Source organism: Rhinoderma darwinii, chromosome 2, assembly GCF_050947455.1.
Source record: "Rhinoderma darwinii isolate aRhiDar2 chromosome 2, aRhiDar2.hap1, whole genome shotgun sequence".
Classification (NCBI taxonomy): domain Eukaryota; kingdom Metazoa; phylum Chordata; class Amphibia; order Anura; family Rhinodermatidae; genus Rhinoderma; species Rhinoderma darwinii.
This window is the reverse complement of record NC_134688.1, coordinates 429,403,905-429,427,929: the sequence shown is the minus strand read 5'-3', so window position 1 is coordinate 429,427,929 and position 24,025 is coordinate 429,403,905. Positions and strand designations below refer to the sequence as shown.

Here is a 24,025-nt window from a genome sequence, read left to right as displayed (position 1 = left end):
ATATAAGTGTGAGTTTTCATGGAAGACACAAAATTGTCTGGGTGACCCCAAACTTTTGAACGGTAGTGTATATGTATATATATATATATATATATATATATATATATATATATAGCAACATGACTGACATGTTTTTAGGAATTGCTGTGCATGCTGCATTCATGTAAAACAATGGGGTTCAATCAAGTAATATACATATTCTGCAGTTAATCAGTAAATTAAGTTTACACAATAATTCCTTAAAAATAATCTGTCACCAATAATATGGTGCACTACTTTTACTACATGCGGCTGCATTGGATTCCGTTGATCCCTGGTGCCTGTACAGTCCAGTCAGATTATACAAGCTTCCTCCACCCGCAACATGACCATGACTCACTGTAGCGAAGAAAATGACAATCATAGCCAATAGGAGTAAGCCTGTACTGAGTATATCTGACTCAGTGCCAGCTGATTGGACTGTACGGGCACTAAGAAGCAATGGCACATCTGATGCAGCCACATTATCTCAATTGTTTATATAAAACACACATTTACGGACTTATTTTCCCTATGGAAAGTGGTGGTGCTTGTATATTTGTCCCTTTGGACCTAAAGGGGATAGTCTGTGCAGAAATACATTTTGTAGGGAGGATTACATAACTGCTTCCTCCTACAATGGTAAAGGCTGGAGTGTTTCCTATGAAGGAACGACGCACCCCACCAGCAGCAGCGTCACAACACTGCCATGGGGACGGGGCCACCAGCGGACACATATCAGAGGCGCTGGGCTTCTTCTCCGTGCGTTGCGGTGCTTCTGTTAGGGAAATTAAAAATACATTTAAAGATTCTGTGTAAAGACAGAATTGTGAAGCGCCCAAATGGCAAATTAATCAAATGAATTTGATTCATTGCCTAGTCCTAGTGCCAAGGTACCAATATATCCCGTCAAGAAATTGCAATGTGACAATTATTCCCTATGAAGAAACAAGTAGCAAATGAGCAACGTGAATTTTGCCAAACTCTATTCCCATGTAGCCTCAACCTAAATACAGAAGATAGAATTTGACATTATAGAATGGTGTGAGACAATGACATGCAAATACTAGCTCTCCTTATATATATATCCTTTTCATCTTCATATATTTGGCTTTACTTTGTAAGGCTTTCTCAATGCTAGTCTGGTATATGTCATTTCCTTCCTCTTATACTATATACTCCTACTTTTCAGTACTGCGGTGTGGTTTTTATACAGTGCAGCATAAATACATAAAACGTGTGCACACCTGTGACATAGTTTGTCGCTTACAATTCAGTTCTTAACCCCTTATTGACCAGTTTGATTTTTTCACTTATGCCTCTTCGCATTCTAGCAGCCATAACTTTTTTATCTTTCCATTGATGTGGCTGGTTAAAACTTTTTAAAACTGTTTAAAACTTGTTTTTTGCAGGAGAAATTAAAATTTTCAGTGCAGTTTGGGGGTACCGTACATAAAAATTACGGTGTAATTTATAGAATTTGTTTTTTGGCATGACTATAGAAAAGTAGCAATTTTCGGCATTGTCTTTTTTGCTTATTTTTTACACTGTTCACATTTCACACTAAATAACCTGGTAAATGAAGTCCTCAGGCTATTATGGTCATGTGGATACCTAATATGTGAAAATATTTTCTTTTTATGTAGTGTATTCACAATAAAACGTATTTTATACTAAATATTCACTTTTTTTATTTTTGTGCTTTTTTTAATTAATGTTTTTGTTAAAAAAAATGTAATAACATAAAGGAATTGCTATTTTACAACATTATTTTAAATTTATAATGTATTAGCATACTCTTCTATTCTTTTACATTATCAGCTGAATCACCATGAAACAGCTGCTGTTAGGGCAACATTAGTGTGCCCTAACAGGCTTACTGAACAGACAGTCCTGGGTCCCCAGTGCTGACTGCAAAGAGGTTACCCAGCCTCCGATTGCATCACGGGGAAACCTGATAAAGCAATGAAAGAAGGGAGTCCCCTTTAATCATGCCGCAGTCACGGACAGAGGTGATCAAGGGGGTTAAACGGCCGGGATCATAGTTTCCTCCGATCCCAGCTGTACTCAGGAGGCTACTCTAAGAACAAAAGCTGTGAGTAACAGCTCGTTCTTAGAGAATAAGCACTCACTGTAGCGCTTATTTGCCTCTTCTACAGAAGAAAGACGTCACTGTATACTGAGGACCTGCACTGCCCGCTGTCAACAGACATTGGGCTGTCATTAAAGGGTTCATTTTCTCCTTATATATATATATATCCCATCAATAGTCGATTGATGGAGGTTCTACTCTCAGCACCCTGCCAATCAGCTGTTTCAAGAGGCCACAGCGCTCGTAAGTTTACATGGTTTTCCTTTTTGTTTGTACTTGCACATTCGTAGCATCTCTGCAAGGTATTGCACCACTGTCCCCTTCAAACAAATGTGAGTCGGACCTCCATCGATCTAATATTGATGGCCTATCCTAAGGATAGCCCATCAATTTTAAAAACCCAGATAGCCCCTTTAGGAGAGTCAGAAATATGCAGGAATTGTTGTCTACTACAACTACAATCATACATGCTCCCTCTCATAGTGTATTATCAGTTACAAGTTACACTTATAACCCCCACTATGGACCTTACCTCTTTTAGGTTGCTGAACATGCAATCTCACCCTAAACATGCGTTAATATGTTAGGAACATGAGGAACCTAATAGAAAGCTACATTAAATGGAAGACCACATTCATACATTTACAATATTTTGTACCAATAATAGAATGAGATTCAGTCAGAATAAAGCAGGGAAACATTACCCATACTTTTTTGTCAGGAGTGGGCATGTGTGTGTGGGGGGGGGGGGGGGGGAGTAAGCATTTGTTTGGTGCTATAGATGAAATATAGCTGGTGACTGCAGCTGTACAGCCATTATCATGGTCTCAGTGACTTTACATTAATGTTGATGGCCTTGGCACTCAAGATTATCTCTCAGAAAGATGGTTGACCATTTGGAAACTATCGAAACTGTTCACCGCACTAGATCTAGAGGCTTCCCCCTAAAGCCACTGATATTTAATACAATATAGATCAGTATTCACTTCTATGGGGGTCATTAATGAAGAAAACTCTGTAGTAAAGAGACAGGGTCAGATTGGCCCGCAAGCATACCAGAAAATCCTCTAGCGGGTCCTGGCAGAAAAAATAAGTCTCAAAGGTCCAGCAGAAGACAACCACACTTGAAGCTTAAACTTAATATCTTGCCCCTAGGGTATATGTCCTTTGTGTGCAATGAGAACAACAGAGTTTATGATGCAATTAAAAGTGGAAATGTGCATGTTCTGTATAGATATAAGGTGGGCCCTCAGAATCATATCCTCTATTGGGCCCTAGGAAGCCCAACCCAGAAGTGTAAAAGAGAAGAGGGGCTCTACAAATTAATTGGTTTGTTTCCAATTGCTGAAAGTTTTAAGAATATATCAAAGAAGAACAATGTGCAATGTAGATTGTACACCAATGAAGGCCTACACGGATGAGCTTAGTGACTTCATCTGTATACTAGTCCAGGTGCAGAGAGGACTGAGTAATGGAAGAACATATATACTGGATGCACAGACAATGTTACAAAAATAAGGTAGTAAAAAATATTTAACCCACCTGAAGTTTCCAAATGCTCTTACTCTCACTAGAGACTTTGCTGACAGTTTCACTCATTAGGGCAATGAGCATGTTAAGGAGGAGAACGTAAGTGAGGACCACATACAGGATGAGCAGGAACATGAAGAAGTGCTTGAATTTCAGATTCTCATTAAACTCCAGATCTCCCATGCCAATTGTAAACTTGAATAATTCCAAGGAAGTGATGTAAAGACCGGAGTAGGAGTTTGCTGCCTCTTTTTCACCAGCTTCGGTGCTGTTTTCTGCCTTTTGTGGTGCCTCACCGATAAGTGTAACAAGAGCTGTGATGCAGAAAAGGGTTTTTATTTATACTATTGTATTACTTCAAAGATCTTAGAAAATGTTCTATTAGGGCTTGTCCATATGTAACGGAATTGCTGCAGAAAATTTCTGCAGCAATTCCGCAGAACCTAGCAGAAATTCCGCTGTGGAAAAACCGCCCCATATCCTGCGTTTTTTACTGCAGAAAATGGTGCGGATTTTGCAGCGTTTTTTTCAATGCTGGGAGATAGTAACATCTCTTTCCGTCTACTTTCCGCAGCAGGAATTGACATGCTGTGGTCCGAAAAATATGCACCGCAGTTGAATTTCTTCTTGCAAATTTTACGCAGCCTGTGGATGAGATTTCTTAAATCTCACCCACTTTTCTGCCACTTTATTCTATTTTATGAAAATATGCAGCAATTCCGTTACGTGTGGACAAGCCCTTAAGATGTCTTTAAAAATTCTTCCGAGGTACATGACCTTAGGTTGGATGTGACTTGTGGAGAACCTTCTAGTGATGCCCCTCCGTTATGGTGCGCCATACAGTGCACAAATAATACAATCATACAGCATACAAATAACACAGCCAGACAGTTTCCTAAATAGCATTCAACTGCCAAGTGAATAAACTAAAGAGTGAAGCTGCAGTCTTTCCATAGGTTCGGGCACCAAGTCTGAGATTGGGGGTATAAGCTCCAAGTGCCCAGGTCATCAGGGCCAATGGCACCCTATGCAATATGGTGAAAGGGGACATGCAAACTTCGACCACACAGGTAACACACCCTTAAAGACAGTCCTGTGGATGATGATTTCCCAATAGATGATACATTGTCACAGTCTTTACGAAGGGGAACTATACATTTTTTTTTTAAAAGACATCCTATTAGCATGGTTTCTAAAATAATTAAAGTGATCCCGTAATGCAATTTTAAAATTTAAACAAAAAAAATTAAACCGGAAAGCTAAGAGCTGAGGCATTTTATAATATAAAGTTGATCTCTATTAAAACGTCTTTTTCATTTTACAGTTTTAAAGCAAAACTCTGGTTTGGATCCACTTATTACATTACAGAAATGTCTAAATAACTCTGGGTTTTATCAGAGGCTCTTACTATTCAGTAAGTAGGGGAGCGATCTGATAAGAACCCTGCTGTGCTTCAGGTAACTTGAATTTCCCAGTTGCTACACTGTCGATGCTGTCAGCAGAATGAAGAACCTACAGTTGCAAGAAAAGTAAGTGAACCCTTTGAAATTGTCTGGACTTCTGGATTGATTAATAAAAAAATGTGATCTGATTGTTATCTAAGTTATAATTATAGACAAACACTAACGAAACTAATAACACACAAATACAGGGGCGTAACTACTAAACACTGGGCCCCATAGTAAACTTTTGACAGCCCAGTCCTGTAGATTGTGCCATACAGCCCCCTCCTGTAGATTGTGCCATACAACCCCCCTGTAGACAGTGCTATACAGCCCCCCCCCCCTGTAGACAGTGCTATACAGCCCCCCTGTAGATAGTGCTATACAGCCCCCCTGGTAGACACTGCTATACAGCTCCCCCCTGTAGACAGTGCTATACAGCTCCCCTGTAGATAGTGCTATACAGCCGCCCGGGTAGACAGTGCTATACAGCCCCCTCTGTAGACAGTGCTATACAGCCCCCCCCCCTGTAGACAGTGCTATACAGCCCCCCTGTAGATAGTGCTATACAGCCCCCCTGGTAGACACTGCTATACAGCTCCCCCCTGTAGACAGTGCTATACAGCCCCCCTGGTAGACAGTGCTATACAGCCCCCCCTGTAGACAGTGCTATGCAGCCCCCCCTGTAGACAGTACTATGCAGCTCCCCTGTAGACAGTGCTATAGACCCCCCTGTAGACCGTGCTATACAGCTTCCCTGTAGACAGTGCTATACAGCCCCCCAGTAGACAGTGCCATACAGCCCCCCTGTAGACAGTGCCATGCAGCCCACCTGTAGACAGTGCTAAACAGCGCCCCCTGTAGACAGGGTACAGTCTCCACATACAGTGCTATAGCGCCCTTCCTGTAGATAGTGCTATAATTTCAAGCTTCACAAAGAGAGATAACCGATGCGGCCTGCAGCGCGGTAATTTTTTTTCTTTTTAAACCACGCCTCTAACCCCACCCAATCCTCACCCATACACACCCGGTTCAGCCCACACAGTATCATGGTCTCATAGTGCCTCCCACACAGTATAATACCAAATAGCTGCCCCAACACAGTATAATGCCCTCTAGCTGACACCAGTGTTATGCCCCCATAGCTGCATTGGCAGATAGATGCCCCCATACAGTATAATGCCAACACAGATGCCCCCATACAGTTTAATGCCCACACAGATGCGCCAAACAGTATAATGCCCACAGATGCCCCCATACAGTATAATGCCCACACAGATGCCCCCATGCAGTATAATGCCCAAATAAATTCCTCCATACTGCATAATGCCCCATAGCTGCCCCCATGCAGCATAATGCCCCATAGCTGCCACATACAGTATAATGCCCCCAGCTGCCCCATACAGTATAATGCCCCATAGCTGCCCCATAAAGCTTAATGCCCCCAAAGCTGCCCCATACAGCATAAAGCCCCCATAGCTGCCTCCATAGGGTATAATGCCCCCTAGCTTATCTTATATAGTATAATGCCCCCTTAGATGCCCTTAGTGCCAGTGCCCATGTAGATAGTGACACAGTGCCCATGTAGATTGTGCCATACCCCACTTGAAGATAGGACCACCCCCCTGTAGATAGCGCCATTTGGACAGTGTAGTCAGGGGCTACGCCTTGAGTGGAATCCCTGTTGCCGACTCTGGTCGGGGATTCCGCTCCAGGAGGAGCCCGTGACGTCAATGTTCATATGTGTACAGTGACCTGTACAGGTATCTCCCTGCTCTGTTATAGCGTTCAATAAAATCTGCCGTAGCAGCCATAGCGGTGGCAAGTGGAGCCTCCAGACACATGGGGGGGATCGTGCCGGTAGGTGGCATGGGCCCCCTCATGCCGCAGGCCCTGTAGCAGCCGCTATGGCTGCTACAGCAGTAGTTACGCCACTGCACGAATGTACTGTTCATGTTCATGTTCATATTTTTTATTGGGCACATTGAGTAAACCTCCACAGTGCAGCGAGAAAAAGTAAGTGAAGCCTTGAATTTAATAACCTGTAGGTCCCCCTTTAGCAGAAATCACCTCCAGCAAACATTTCCTGTAGCTGTAACGTTGAGGGGAAATTTTCAACTATTCCTCCCTCGAAACACATTTGATTTAAATGTGTTTAGTTGATTTACTTGTGTGCTTTGGGTCATTGTCTTGTTGCATCACCCAACGTCTCTTCAGCTTGAGGTCACGGGCGGCTGCCCTTACATTATCCTGTAAAATGTTTTATACACCTTTGAAGTCATTGTTCCCTCAATGATCACAAGATGTCCAGGCCCTGAAGCAGCAAAGCAGTCCCACACTATGATGCTCCCGCCACCATGCTTCACAGTTGGGATAAGGTTTTGGTGTTGGTGTGCAGTGTTCTTTTTTTTTCTCCAAACATAGTGTTGTGCATTTGTGCTAAAAAATTCTACTTTTGTCTCATCTGTCCATAGAACATTTTCCCAGAAGCATTGGGGAACATCTAGGTGGTCTCGTGCAAACTTGAGACAGCCACAATGTTCTTTTTGAACAGCAGCGACCTCATTTGTGATGTCTTTCCCTCAACACCATTCTTGTTCAGTGTTTCTCTGATAGTGTACACAGAGGTTTTGGCAGTTTGTAGTCTTCAGTAGGTCTTTTGCTGTTACTCTTGGGTTCTTTCTCACCTCTGTCAGGATTGCCGTTGTGATCCTGGAGTGATCTTAACAGGATGCCCTCTGCTAGGGAAAATAGCAACAGCCCTGAAATTTGGCTAACCGTGAATTGATGTACACCCTGGTCTTTAGCGATGCTTTTGTAGCCTTTTCCAGCTGAATGCATGTCTATAACACGTTTTCTCAGGTTTTCTGAAAGTTGTTTACCTTGGCATGGTTTCCACTAACCAATCTTTCTTAAAAAGAACAGACTTGTCAGTAACCAGGCTTGGTGTGCCTTTATTTAATGGACAAAGGGCCTGTGAAACCCACACTTCTACTCTCATCTTAAGTGAAATACCTTTTTTAAATTAGCTCTTTGAAGTCATTTACAATAAGGTTCACTTACTTTTTCTCCCTGCACTGTGGAAGGTTACTCAATGAGTTCAATGAAAGACATGAACAGTACAACTGTTGTGGGTTTTTGGTTTACAGTAGTTAGATAGTGTTCGTCTATAATTGTGACATAGATAACAATCAGACCACATTTTTAGTAATCAATCCAGAAATCCAGGTTATTCCAAGGGGTCCACTTACTTTTCCTTGCAACTGTACCTGTACCTGTTCATGCTGCTCCCTTATTCTGTCAATGCACTTCTAACAGAGGGCGTCCTGATGAGGGATATCACAACAGCATCAGTCAGAAGCACATAAATAGAATATGGACTGGTGTAGAGGCACCTGTAATGTGCTGCTGACAGCTACTGCAAACAGACTACATGTCAGACTGTTAAAAAAACAAAATAAAATAAAAACATAGTACATGGAGGGTTAATGACAGGTCTACTTTACTGCCTGAGCCAAGGTAAGCAGATTTTACATAGACAATTGATAAATAGGGTCTGTATGTAACAGCCACAAAAAAAAAAATGAAAGGGTTATCTGGACCCCGGCGCTTTCATTTTTAATATCCAGTGGCAGCACTGATATCTGCTCTCTCATGTTGTCATGGAAGAGTGGATAACGGTTCCATTATAGACTGCCTCAGGCCCCATGCACATGACTGTAGATTTCGTCCGTAATTGCAGACGGTAGTTACGATCCCCAATTCCCAACTCATTCACTTCTATTGTCCACGGACACCTTCCCGTATATTTACCTTCCCGTAGAAACTTTCCGTAAAAAATAGGACATGTCCCATACATTATAATGGGAGCACGATCCACAAATGCGGACGACTATCCTCGGCTGTCTGTGGCCGGCCGTGGCCGTAATTACGGACCGTGATTACAGGCATGTTCGTGTGCATGGGGTCTCAGGGAAATAAGTACAACATAATAAAAAATAAATTAAAATACAAATATTGTAGTAGAGAAAAAAAATTGCACTAGTAATACTGGGGCCTTTTACAATAGCTTAAAAAAAGTGTTGATTTAGGCCCCATGCACATACATACGGATCCGTAGTCATCTGCAACTTATCTGCATATACAGAACGGTAACCGCAAATACGGTCCGTAGTGTATCTGTAATGTATCCTTATATACGGATTCACAAAAAGAAGAAAACCACAAATGATGTGCAACATCTGCAAACCTGGCATCACCTAGCAACGCTTCCGTAATTACATGGAAAGGTGTCCGTAGCCCATAGAAATTAGTGGATCCGTAATTACGGATGAAAAATACGGTCGTGTGCATAATCCTGATAGATAATTCTAAAAAAAAACAAATGTGTCTGGCAAAGTCAGCACCCAAAACCCAAAACCTCAGATGTTAAAGAGGCTCTGTCACCAGATTTTGCAACCCCTATCTGCTATTGCAGCAGATCGGCGCTGCAATGTAGATTACAGTAACGTTTTTATTTTTTTTAAAACGAGCATTTTTGGCCAAGCTATGACCATTTTTGTAGTTATGCAAATGAGGCTTGCAAAAGTCCAAGTGGGTGTGTTTAAAAGTAAAAGTCCAAGTGGGCGTGTATTATGTGCGTACATCGGGGCGTTTTTAATACTTTTACTAGCTGGGCGTTCTGACGAGAAGTATCATCCACTTCTCTTCAGAACGCCCAGCTTCTGGCAGTGCAGACACAGCGTGTTCTCGAGAGATCACGCTGTGAAGTCACTCACAGGTCCTGCATCGTGTCAGACGAGCGAGGACACCGGCACCAGAGGCTTCAGTTGATTCTGCAGCAGCATCAGCGTTTGCAGGTAAGTAGCTACATCGACTTACCTGCAAACGCTGATGCTGCTGCAGAATCAACTGTAGCCTCTGGTGCCGGTGTCCTCGCTCGTCTGACACGATGCAGTGACGTCACAGCGTGATCTCTCGAGAACACGCTGTGTCTGCACTGTCAGAAGCTGGGCGTTCTGAAGAGAGAAGTGGATGATACTTCTCTTCAGAGCGCCCAGCTAGTAAAAGTATTAAAAACGCCCCGATGTACGCACATAATACACGCCCACTTGGACTTTTACTTTTAAACACACCCACTTGGACTTTTGCAAGCCTCATTTGCATAACTACAAAAATGGTCATAACTTGGCCAAAAATGCTTGTTTTTTAAAAATAAAAACGTTACTGTAATCTACATTGCAGCGCCTATCTGCTGCAATAGCAGATAGGGGTTGCAAAATCTGGTGACAGAGCCTCTTTAAAAACATCATCATTTGTTCTCATTTAGAAAAATGCTAAACTCTAAAGCAGCAAGAGTGACATCTGCTGGCTGAAATAGTGAAAGACATGAGATAATTAAGCTTCGCACAGCATATGAAAATAAAATGTTAGCGCCTTTTAATTTAATATTGGCAAAAGTTTAGTGACTGATATTCTCCATGATTTTATTGGAATTACATGTTATGTGTGGGGAAACATTTATACTATTACCTGCTGCAAAACCAAAGAGGAAGACTACGTAGACAAGCAGGAAACGAAGCATGTCACGCAGAATCGTCTGAAAGAAAAATATTGCTTATTAATTCCAATTGTGCAGTGCCCTCTAGGCATTTGTGAGACTAGACAGCTAAAATACACCGCCCACTGGCTGCTTTCTTTTTATGCACAATGTGGGAGGACAGCTGTCAATCATCGCGGGTGGGCATGGCAAGCCACAGCTCATAATTACAGGCTACAGGGGATGAAGTGAATTTTAGAAAAACTACTGATCATTGAAAAGTAAGTGACCCAGCTCAGGAATCAGGGTCACTGTCACTACTTTATGCTGCCTTTAGATAGGGCGTCATAAACCTGGTGACTGACTGCCATGAAGCCACATCCCATTCCACATGGGATCACCCAGGCCCCAATTCCCCCGAAATACTCCTTTTATGATATAGACTGCATTAACTCTAGTGTAGTGGAAATGGAGGTATTGCCCAGAACACACAATTAGGTTTTTCATTGTCATTTTTCAATTGTTACATCCATGTATAACTATAGTAGAATAAAATGCCATTACATGACTTTTTTGTGGCACTGAATTTAAGGGTCCTCATGTTTTTACACATTGTGCCACATTCAAATTTCTCCAAGCCGGGGAAAAGCTTCTTTGCGTGCCAGAATTCTGCCATGGGAAGCAACAGCCACAATGTAATTACATTGATATAAAGCGCTGCTCTCCATATTCAGAATTCTAAATATAAAAATAAAAATTTGTATTTGGTGAGCGGATGCATAATGGATCATGACTGACCCATCATCATCATCATCTGCTCAATCCAGCACTATCGGTCTATAGCCATAAATCGTAAGGCTTATGTTATTTCTGGTTAAATAGAAAATAAAGAAATTTTAAAAGTACACCCCACAAAGAAAGGTATGCTATGTGTAAACCAATGACTGTGACACCATAGATGGATGTGAAGATAATACAGATGTATTTTTCCAGCTACGGAGGTGTTGGTGAGATGGTCACGTGATAATTTTTAGATGAGATCTAAACTGTAACATTTAATCTGATTAAGTCTACTCAAAAGCACCAGATATAGTCCCTGGGTGATGTGGTGTTGGTGGTGGAGGGGTTTTAAATCCCACTATTCACAATATGGATTATGTGTGCCATATTAGAATAACCTGGTCACGGTTTAGTATATAAGTCTAAATGCATAGATGAGATAAAGTGTTACATTAAGGGCCTGTTCACATCACATTCGGGTTCCATTTATCGGTTCCGTTCAACCTTTTCGTCAGAGGAACCTATGAAAGGAAAGACTAACATAAACCATATTCCAATGGTAATGCAACTGGAAGCTATAGTTTCCATTCGGCTTTCCGTTCCGTTCATCCGTTTTCCTCAGACGAAAAGATTGAACGGAACTGATGAACGGAACCGAGATGTGAACAGGCCCTTAGACCTTTCTTATATACAGTATGTTGAAATATGAACTCTAAAGCAAAGTGTATGCCAAACTATATTGATGCTTTTATGGAAATATTCATTTATAGATGATAGAGTTATCACGATGAATATCTTAGGCCTGAATTATCATTGAAAATCCCAAGGCAAAATGGCATAAGAATGGTAGAATAACTAATGCCTAATCTTTTCTGTGAATTCTCACCTATATATCAGTTATAGGGGTTTTGGACAATTGCACATCTGTGCTGAGTGGTTGCCACTTACTATTAGCCTTATGTCAATGTAGAGGACTAGCTAGGGCCAGTTTTGCGTCCTGACATATTATATCACGTTTGGTGCCATCAAGAATGCATTTACTGGCATATTTCCCTATCATTTACATTTATGCAAGGTGAATTAATATACAATTGTATTTATTGTAGCTGTAGGATCAGCTATTATTGCCAAGAGAACCTGCGCCTAGGCATACATTTTCTCTGCAGGGCAAATGTAATATTACATGCCAACCAAAGGAACAGCCGTCTATATAATGCATGGATTTTGTCAGGTATGCCAAAGTGGCTCTCTCTTCTGGCACATATGGGAGGGTCCGAATAGGGGAACCCCTCTATGATGTCTATACGTCCTATTATGGCACATAGACGGGGTTGCCATTTTGAGACAACCCCTTTAATATGGGCAGTATGTCTGGAAAAGAGAAGAAAATGAACGTGTACATACATATGTGCATCAGCTGAGAAAAATACTGTATCTCTAGTGTTTGGATTGAAAAGACATTAGATACAAGATGATTCATATTAATAATAATTATACCACTAACTGCAGAACATGAGAAAATAGAAGACAATCTGACCTTCTGAATCATCACACTGTAAATGCCCGTCTGCTGGAAGCCACGGGTGTAATATAACATATTCACCCAGCCAATCACCAACGCAAACACCATTAGAGCCACATAGACTTCACTTCCTGCAAGGTAAACCATACCACTGCATAGTAGAAGGCTCGCTTGAAGAAAGCTGTAGGAAGAAATATTAAATGGTCACTGTCGTTTCAACAAACTTTGCATTTATCAATAGTGCATTATGACATTTTTAATATATCTTATTAGAGAAAATTGCCTCTTTCTCCATTTCTGAGTCACTTATTCTGCCTCCTGCACTGATCATTCACTCTCAATTCACTGCTAAAATCCAAGATGGATTATCAGATCCCTGAGGGATCTGGTTAGATGCTGCACATAGAATTCTATGGAGAGGGAAGGGGGATGGAGTTGCTAAAGGTACACAGAGGCAAAGAGACGCTGATGCAGCTACTAGTATAGATAGCTTGATGGTAGGCCCTCAGAGTCATTTACTATGGTGGGGCTAAGGCACCATCTGCGCTCTCTCTATAGGCACACCACAATGTCTTATTCCTAAAGAGGAAAAACTTACAAAAGGATTTCAAAGTAGCCATCCATCATTAGTATTTGTAGTGAAGGTCGTCTTTTCCAAAAATATATTATCTGTACAGAAACACAAAAAGGAAAGTTTTCTATAACAACCCAAAATGTGATCCTAAGCTTACAAAACATGCAGTGTAAAAGCAATCGCTGTGTATATTATGCCACAATATGCCTGAAAGTTTTACGCAGATAGAGTAGTTGACCTTCTATTTCCATTTAGATAAAACAAAAGTACCAAACACTTTTTTAATACTATAGAGTGTTTTTATAACCACAAATTTGACCTCTCATTTTCTTAAAACCTGAATGGTTAGGGGCAACTGTTTCCACTCAACCATCTTCATTGTTGTCCATTGTCTTCATATAATTTAACGAATTTGTGTGAAATCATGTCGCACAGTTGTAAAGTAAATATTCACTATATTCTATCATATAAAATCCAAGGCAAACATGATATATTAATTTAAAATTAAAATTGATCTCCTCTATGGTAGTTATTTGCCTTTATTTGTATATCAAGCAACTTTTGTGCAGTGTTTATCAATGCAAAATATTTACATCCAGCCAAACAAATGCAGGGCACACAACTGAAATGGGGCTGCTTTCCCTTCTTGCTGTGACGCTGTCATAGAGGTTTCATGTAGTGGTCAATAGAGGATGTTGCCTAAAGAATTTTTAAAGCTTCTATTGAGATTATTACTAGTTGTTTAAAGGGTTTGACCAGTTTAGAAAAAAACATTTTTATACACCCTATTATGAAAGGATCCTCTGACCGTTATCTCATGGCCAGAGTGGAAAGCGGTTACAAAGAGCACCTTTTGCTCTGCAGGACCTCTTCGTCTTGTCCTGAATAATACAGACAAGTCCTTTATTTGAATGAGAACTGTGTAATACTTAATTTCCCCTGAGGTGGCGCTGCAGGGAAATTGAACACTTACTGCCACATTTCACCATAAATTTAAAGCTGAACGCTGGGTGTCCCAGCAAGGGGGCACATTTTGTGATCTGCTTATTTTCAAGGGATCCTTCTAACAAGTAGGGATTGTGCAAAGTGGACAACCCCTTTAAATCTGCACGCAGTTAGTTTGCCCTAGTGGTTAATGCATGCAGCCAGTTATCAAGCCAGAAGAGCTCCTCTATATAGATATTGTAGAATTATCAGCACAGAATTCTGGATCTAAAAATGGAATTGTGGACATTAACATAGTGCATAAAGATGTACTTTAGCAGCACTCTCAGTGGGGGATGGGGATCGTTTTGATTTCTGTGTTCGCACCTGATTAAACCAGATGGAGACAAAAGGAAAACATTTTAACTCTCTAGTACTGGATTCCCCTGAATAAGACAGATATTTAGACTGCATATTATAGCGGCCAAAACAGGGAATAGATTAGAAAAAGAGAAGTATAAATCTTCCATGTACACTTCTCTTCTATTAGATCCCACCTCTGCGAAGGGAAATAAATGTTGTGGGACTATTTAGAAAATGCACATATTTGCTTTCCTCCACTGCTGTAAGATATTTCATGAATATATATTTTAAGTCTTTGTGAAAATGATTACCGTACCCTGAAACTAGTAATATATTTGCAGATTCAGTTTAAAGAGACTCTGTCACCATGATATAAGTGGCCTATATTGTACATAATGTGATCGGCGCTGTAATGTAGATAACAGCAGTGTTTTTTATTTAGAAAAACAATCAATTTTGACGGAGTTATGACCTATTTTAGATTTATGCTAATGACTTTCTTAATGGACAACTGGGCGTGTTTTTACTTTTTGACCAAGTGGGCGTTGTGGAGAGAAGTGTATGACGCTGACCAATCAATGACCAATCAGCGTCATACACTTCTCTCCATTAATTTATTCAGCACATAGTGATCTTGCTAGATCATGATGTCCAGTCACATACTCATACATTAATGTTACTGAAGTGTCCTGACAGTGAATAGACATCGCTACCAGCCAGGACGTGATGTCTATTCACAATCCCGACACTTCGGCAACGTTTGTGTGGGAATTACAGCATAGAACGCGTGATCTCGCGATCTAAGCTGTCATTTACAGTGAGATCACGCTTTCTGTTCTGTAAGTCCCACACAAACGTTATCGAAGTGTCGGGATTGTGGATAGACATCGCGTCCTGGCTGGAGGTTAGCTCTATTAACTCTCAAGACACTTCAGTAACGTTAATATGTGAGTATGTGACTGCACATAGTGATCTAGCAAGATCAATATGTGCTGAATAAATGAATGGAGAGAAGTGTATGACGCTGATTGGTCACTGATTGGTCAGCGTCATACACTCCTTTGTACAACGCCCACTTGGTCAAAAAGTAAAAACACGCCCAGTTGGTCATTAAGAAAGTCATTAACATAAAGCTCAAATAGGTCATAACTCAAAATTTATTGTTTTTCTAAATAAAAAATACTGCTGTTATCTACATTACAGCGCCGATCACATTATGTAGAAGATAGGGCACTTATAATGTGGTGACAGAGCTTCTTTAAGCACAGGGTGAGGTCCCTGAGATGCCTGCGTACCTCAGAAATGAAGATGTAAATGCCTCCAAGCATGATGAAGACTTCTCCAACTACACGTGCATTATCTTTGGTTGTCCCTTGTAGTGGAAACGGAGGCTACAATAAAAATTAATTGACAGAATGTAGACAAAAATAAATAAATATGTAAAACTTAAAAGAACACTAAACACACAAAATACACAAAAAATAAAAACAGAAAAATATCCCAACACTTACTCTCTTAATCTCCTATTTTATTTTCATCCTATTTTGTTTCATATTGCAATTAATACTAAGAAATATATCAAGAAATCTTCACTTTGTGTCACATGAGATCATCTATAACCCCCCTTTCCTCACAATCCTATGTCTGGCTATAATACAACTGGCTGCAGCAGGAGCCTCCTTCCTTTGCCCTGTCTACAGTGGGACACAGAGATAGTTAAGCCCCACCACATTTGCCAAGACCTGCCCCCTTAACCGTTCAGCAGCCAAAAATGGAACAAATCAGTAGGACATTAACCCTTGTCTTTTCTGCAAAATTTCTATAAGGCTGTTTGTTTCAGGAGCATGAAGAAATCCGGCAGACTGACAAAAACTGTGGGCACATTTATCTCCTGTTAACAATTATCATTTATTTATAGGTTTAGTGTTCCTTTAAAGGAGTTTCAGCAAATAAAGCTTATTCTTTGTATAATGAATAAAAATTATACAAATTTCCAATATATTTACTGTATCAATTATTTTCGGTTCTAAATATCTCTACTTGCTGTCAAAAAGAACTCTCTCATTGCTTATTTTCAGTAGCTAAAAATCTGTCCTGGTCATTTGATGGAGACACAGGCACATGACTCGTTCCAGTTCTAGTATGTGTATCAGAGCTGTGTCTTCTAACGAGTCATGCACCTGTGTGTCCATCACAAGACCGGGATAGATTTTTATTCCCTGGAAATAAACAATGAGAGTTCATATTGTCTGCAAGCAGAGATCTTGAAATCCCTGAAGAATTAATACAGAAAGTATATTTGAAAATTGTGTACATTTTTACTATACAAACAAAAACATGTATTTACTGAAAGTGTTACACCCCTTTAACTGACTAACTTAAAATATTTAAATTAGTCTGTCATATAAAAACAAGAAATCTGTTCATCCGCGTATTGTGAAGTGAAATGAATATCCTGTGTCACTGTCACTTTACATATGATGTCAGGCCTAAATGGATTTGTTCCGCTCTGACCTTCTTTTTTCCCTAGGATCCCTGAAGTGGCTCTGCTACCATTATCCCATTGGTGGTCATGGCGACGTATGTCACCGAAACTTTCAGACTACCACTTCCCCCCCAGTGACAATATGGTGAGAAGTGGTAGTGTAAGACTGTGCCGACGCCTGTAATAGACCTCAGCACAGTCTAAGTGAATGGAGCAGGCGTGCGCTGCTGGTGACGTGACTTACTAGCATCTGCCGGCTCACTCCTGTAACATCCACGCCGCGGACCGTCAGGACTATTCACCCCCCGACGGCCACAGCCATGAACTTGTGAGCGCTGGTCCGCATCTCCTGCCCAGGAGACGCCAGTGCTCACTTCCGCTCCACTCTGCTGTGTCCCGTAGGGTGCTTAAAGGGCCAGTGCGTGCACATGTTTAACATCACTAATTAGCCCATGATCACCCTGGACTTAAGTAGGGCCCTGCCCTTTTGCTCATTGCCTGAGCGTTGTTCGTATTCCTCTGTTAGTCTTGCAAATGTTCCCTAAGTGTTAGCCTGTTCCCGTGCCCTGCTATCTGTATCCTGTGTTGTAGCTGTTCCTGTGCCCGCTATAGTGTTGGAGTCAAGTTCTGCCACGTCTGCTGTGTTACACCATGTCTGGTGTTATCTGTCTTGTCTGCATCACCTGCCATCAAGATCTCATCTGTGCCTAGCCGTTGCTACTGTCTGGACTATCACAGGTACCCTTGTACTTGGACTATATATATTAACTTGGTACACTGTAGTTTGGCCAGCTGCCATCCCGCTTAGGCGCTGCGGCCCAGTGGGTCCACACACCAACAGATCTTGACAACTCTGTTCTGAAGAGAAACCTGGAAGAGGAGCCAGTGCTGAATAGAGGAGAGGTATTTTTTTTTATTTTTTTTTTTTTAGCCCTCAGCAGTCATTAGTTTAACCTATCGTGGATCATAATGACTGTGCAGTCGGGATAATTACTTTAATATTCTGTTATTTCATCAACACCGAACAGCTTTAGAACAACTGAAAATGAAAGGGTTATTTACATCTTATAAAAGGATGGCATATCAGTAAGATATGGCATCACTTTTTGATTGGTCAGGGTCCAACCTCTGGAGCTCCCTACCGATCCCGAGAATGAAGATGCCGCAGAACTGTTTTAGCACTGCGCCCCTTCAATGTTTTTCCTGCACAGCGGCATCTTCCAGATAACGGCTGTGCAAGGAACTGTAGCTCTTGAATGGGGATTTTCTGCAGTTCCCTGCACAGCTGGTGGCATAGGGCTGTGCTGGGAAAAACAATGAAGGGATGGAGCCAAATCACATCACTTTATAAGATAGGAGTGACCCTTTAAGAGAGGTGTTTAAATAAAGTTTTGAAAAATGAGATGAAAACCTTTACGTTAATGTCACCGAAAAGCAGAGCATATTTTTTCCTTTAGGCCTGTTCTAATATATATAAGTCAGAATATAAATTTTCTGTATACATCTTCATACCTGCCCTTCCAGAGGCCTGTGGTAAGATGTGGCTGTGAATACACTCATATATATGATGTACACAATGAACTTCACGTAAAATATAATTCCAGCAAAGGAGTCCCACTTTTCCTGCAGCAAATGGTTCAAGGGTTCCAGTACTATCATTTTGTGTCGGTTCTAGAGAAGAGAACAGAGAGACTTGTGTGTCAGATGGTCATTCAATGTTTGCAACTATTAACACTATTAACTTATAGTGAGATGATAGATTCATTACATTTTTTAATATAAGGAAATGGGATATTCAAGGAGTAAGATAATTCTGGTAATTTTAAGGGTATGTACAACTTTGCAACCGATTTTTTCATTGTACCAATGATTTTAAAATAATTAAAAAAACTGAATTTCCAAATAGTTTTGATTAAATATATCCTATTGTTTTGTGTCTATAGCTCCTACGCAGATCTATGTGTCCTCAAGTTTCCATAGGAGCTGTAGTCCTTAAACAGCGAGACATTTTTTATCCAAACTAGTTACAAAGTTGCTTTTTTTATATTTTATATATATTTTTGATAACTAAAACAAATGTTTGTGAAGGTGGAAAATTCCTTTAAGTAACTTGTATCAGCCAGATTTTAACCGTTTACTGCCAGCACTAATAATATGACTAACGCTTTTGTAAACTTTGGATGAATTAAACCAACAGTATTACTTACATAAGCATTACTTTTGAATACAATGGTTTCCAAAACAGAGTCGTGCTCTTGTATATCCACAGATGAAATGTCATACAGAGAAGTGTGAACCGGGCCATACGTCCATTCTGTGAACTTCCGAGACAAATGTCTATATCCTGGCTCTTCAATTTCCCTCCGAATTATGTGCTTTAACAACTAAAAAATTAAAGTAATTCATGTCACAAATGACAAACATGAAGCTATATTAAAATAGTCACTAACAGTCAAACTCATATTGGATTAAATGTGTTTTCTGGAGTATGCAACAGTTAATTTTGTCCTGAGAAGTTTTCATAATTAATTTCTTATTTTATTGTACTTTTGTTACAAATATAGCAGAAACAAATAGTCACCAAATGTCTAGGAAAAAAACCCTTATTGCTTAAAGGGAATGTGTCGCAAATGAAACTTTTTTTTAGTAAGTTACTTATTTCTATTATATTTTTTACGTTTTTTGCTGTATTTTTTTTTTCTTCCACATGGTGGAAAGTATTCAAAATTAAATAATAATTTGACATGTTTTCCTATGTTGGCCACCAGAGGGAGCATTTCCCAGAATTACAGCAAGGTGAATAAGGCAAAGCAACCTGACTCACAGCTGCCGTAAATGTGGGAAGGAATATCACCCCCCCCCCCTCCTACAAGCCAGGAAAAGGTGTCTTCAAATTGCCAAGCAGTGTCCGGCTGCCATTTTGGGTGTGATTCTGCAGCTCGCAGAAGCTATAGGACACACCAAAAGGCTAAGGGTATGTTCACAAGCTTACTAAACAAAGGGAAAACAGCTCCTGATTTTCAGCCATTTTTTAATCAAACTCGCGTTTTTGGCGGCGTTTTTTATTATCGTTTTTGGAGCTGTTTGTCTATAGAGTCAATGAAAAATGGCTCCAAAAACATCCCAAGAAGTGACATGCACTTCTTTTTGGCGGGCGTCTTTTTACGTGCCATTTTTGGAAAATTGCCGCGTAAAAAAACAGCCTGTTGGAACAGAATGCCGTATTTCCCATTGAAACCAATGGGCAGATGTTTGGAGGCATCCTGCTTCCGATTTTTCAGCCGTATTTGGGAAGTTTACAGCCCAAAAAACGGCTGAAAACACTGCGTGTGAACATACCCTGAGAATGATGAAAGTGAAGTGAATGACTTTTCAGTTGACAGGTTCACACGGCGTGTATTTGCCAAGTTTTTTTTGCGCATTTTACATGCGTCTCCTGCTAAATGTCTTTATCCCTCCATCCTGCTGATAGTCTCCTCAAGGATCAGCACCCAATACTGCTGACAGTTTCCTTCAGCGTCCCCATACAATCCTGCTGACAGTCTCCTCTGGAATCACCGCCCAATACTGCTGACAGTCTCCTCTAGCGTCACCATACAATCCTGCTGACAGTCTCCAGAATCACTGTTAGCAAGATTGTATGGTGACGCTGGAGGAGACTGTCAGCAAAATTGTGTGGTGATGATGGAGGAGATTGTCAGCAAGATTGGGTGGTGATGGAGGAGACTGTCAGCAAGATTGGGTGGTGATGATGGAGGAGACTGTCAGCAGGAGTGTATAGTGACGCTGGAGGAGACTGTCAGCAAGATTGGGTGGTGATGATGGAGGAGACTGTCAGCAGGATTGTATGGTGACGCTGGAGGAGACTGTCAGCAAGATTGGGTGGTGATGATGGAGGAGACTGTCAGCAAGATTGGGTGGGGACGCATCACCATACAATCTTGCTGACAGTCTACTCCAGCATCACAACCCAATACTGCTGACAGTCTCCTCCAGCGTCCCCATACAATCTTGCTGACAGTCTCCTCCATTGTCCCCATACAATCTTGCTGACAGTCTCCAACGAGAAAGGATGTGTGCTGATTGGCACATATAGGGAGTAGAGATGAGCATATTTCCCAAAATTTGTTTTGGGTCTGATTAGTAGAATCGGTCGAATCGAAAGTCCCTGATTGCCCTGAAAAGTTGTGTATAACACTCTGAGGTTTTCTAGGACTATATTCCACCCATTTCAAGCTTTTTTTTTTAATGCCAAGTCAGCATTAGCAATGACAAAGTGACAGCATATGGCTATGGGTAAACAGATGGTAGGCGGTGGTAACAAAGGCATTAAGAACACATTTGCATAAATCTTAAAATGTTCATAAATTGGTAAAAAATAAACGTTTAAAAAAGAAAACAAAACAGTAGTTATCTACATTAAAGCGCCTATTAGATTAGGTAGGATATAGGGCAGTTATAACCTGGTGACAGAGCCTCTTTAAAAACACACTGCGTGGTTGTATTTTATATGCATTTTAAAATAAAAAAATGGACCAAAAATTGTCACTTGTACACAGAAGAATAACGGTGCTGTATAAATGCTTAGCGCAGAACACGCCAATTTTGAGTGCTAATATTAGATATATGCAAAACAATGAGTGACATCACATCCGTGACATCTGTTTCAGTGGGCAACGGCACTAGGATTAATGTTATTGATGAAGATTTGTTAACGATGTATAGCTGCAGCAGCACTCACTCACAGCAATGGCTGCCTCTGCCTACCTAACTAATACACTGATCGACTCTCCCTAAAATTTATCTCTATCAAATTATTGTAAATCTAACTATCTATTCTCTTCTCCTCATTATGAAACGCACTCACTGACACTAATCCACTATCTTTCTGTAGCAGCAGGATTTCCTGGTTGGGCTATTTATAGTGGCTATGACTCATATGACTGTCATCCATGAAGTCATCAGAGAGTCATACCTATACCCCTCATGACTGGCTGTGCTAGAGCGAGGGCTGCGTGCAAGGTATTATGAGGCAGGCCACCGGGCTCCTGTCCCATGTCATGTTATCCTTTTTCTCTGTCTTCTTGTCTTCTTCTGATCTGTAAAATAGTGGGCACCATTTTAAGCAATTTGTGTGGGACAAATCCTAAAAGTTTTGGATTCTACAAGATCGGAAACTTTTTGGAGAAATTTGTAACTAATTTGATTTGTATAGAATCAATTTGCACATCTCGTATTGTAATGATGGGGGTAGGGAAACAGACAAGTGAGCCCTAATCTACCCGCCACTCAGTCCCTGCCTACTTGCAACGACCCACCCTAGGCGACGTGGTACAACTGGGCGACGGTCCCTACGCTCAATAAGTGCATGACAGACAAACAGACAAGGGTACACAGAAGCAAGGGAAAAGTGGCAGTTGCCCACGGCAACACCGTGAGCAACAAGAGTGGTGAACGAGCCGAGTCAAACCAGGAGTGTACGAGGTACCAAACGCAGAGCAGGAGAGTAGTGAACAAGTCGAGTCAAACCAGGAGTGAACGAGGTACCAAACGCAGAGCAGTAGAGTAGTCAGTAAGCCAGGGTCAATATGAAGCAGGGTCAAATAGTTCAAGAAGCTGCAGCAGGGCCAGGAAACCAAACGAGAAGAATCACAAGCAAGGAGGAACAGGAAAGGCAGGTATAAATAGTCAGAGGGCGGGAGCTAGCTCCGTCTGGCCAGGCTGTGATAGGCTCTCCCACTCCTAAGCCTGCCATCCTGAGTGGTGGAAGATGGAGTCAGTCTCACAGACATAGAAGCAGGTGCAGACTGATTACCTATAGGCGTTGACACAGAAGCTGTGCCTGGCAGATCCTTAACAGTACCCCCCCTTTTTTGAGGGGCCACCGGACCCTTTCTAGATGGACCTGGTTTATTGGGGAAACGAAGGTGGAACCTCCTGACCAATACCCCAGCGTGAACATCCCGGGCGGGTACCCAAGTCCTCTCCTCAGGCCCGTATCCTCTCCAATGGACCAGGTACTGGAGGGAGCCTTGGACCATCTTGCTGTCCACAATCTTGGCCACCTCGAATTCTACCCCCTCAGGGGTGAGAACGGGGACAGAAGGTTTCCTCGAGGGAGCCAAGGACGGGGAGCAGCGTTTAAGGAGGGAGGCATGAAACACGTCGTGTACTCGAAAAGATGGGGGCAACTCCAGTCGGAAGGAGACAGGATTGAGGACTTCAATGACCTTGTACGGCCCTATAAACCGGGGAGCAAACTTCTTGGACGGGACTTTAAGGCGCAAGTTCTTTGACGATAGCCACACCAGATCCCCGACCATAAACAAGGGGTTAGCAGAACGTCTTCTATCTGCCTGAGTTTTTTGTATGCTCTGGGACGCCTCTAGGTTCTTCTGAACCTGGGCCCAGACTGTGCACAGTTCCCGATGAATGACCTCTACCTCGGGATTGTTGGAACTACCAGGTGAAACGGAGGAGAACCGTGGATTAAACCCAAAATTACAGAAAAAGGGGGAGACCCCTGACGAGTTACTGACCCGGTTATTAAGGGAAAATTCGGCGAGGGGAATGAATGAGACCCAATCATATTGACAGTCAGAGATAAAACACCTTAAATATTGTTCTAGAGACTGATTAGTCCTCTCAGTTTGGCCATTAGTTTCAGGATGGAAGGCAGAGGAGAAGGACAGATCAATCTCCAACTTTTTACAGAAGGCTCTCCAAAACAAAGAAACAAATTGTACCCCTCTGTCA

General features: G+C 41.4%; 1 protein-coding gene across 3 annotated transcripts in view; it reads right to left on the bottom strand.

Annotated features, from left to right (window-relative positions):
- LOC142743527 (transient receptor potential cation channel subfamily V member 1-like) overlaps nt 1-24,025 on the bottom strand; it is an 89,952-nt gene that overhangs the window by 15,735 nt on the left and 50,192 nt on the right. For all 3 annotated transcript variants that reach the window (XM_075854385.1, XM_075854383.1, XM_075854384.1), the window contains exons 7-13: nt 19,477-19,653; nt 18,782-18,940; nt 16,080-16,175; nt 13,522-13,592; nt 12,939-13,104; nt 10,615-10,681; nt 3,653-3,954 (exon numbers count right to left, since the gene is read on the bottom strand). In XM_075854385.1, coding sequence (XP_075710500.1) covers nt 3,653-3,954; nt 10,615-10,681; nt 12,939-13,104; nt 13,522-13,592; nt 16,080-16,175; nt 18,782-18,940; nt 19,477-19,653 — 1,038 coding nt within the window. The remainder of the gene's footprint in view (nt 1-3,652; nt 3,955-10,614; nt 10,682-12,938; nt 13,105-13,521; nt 13,593-16,079; nt 16,176-18,781; nt 18,941-19,476; nt 19,654-24,025) is intronic.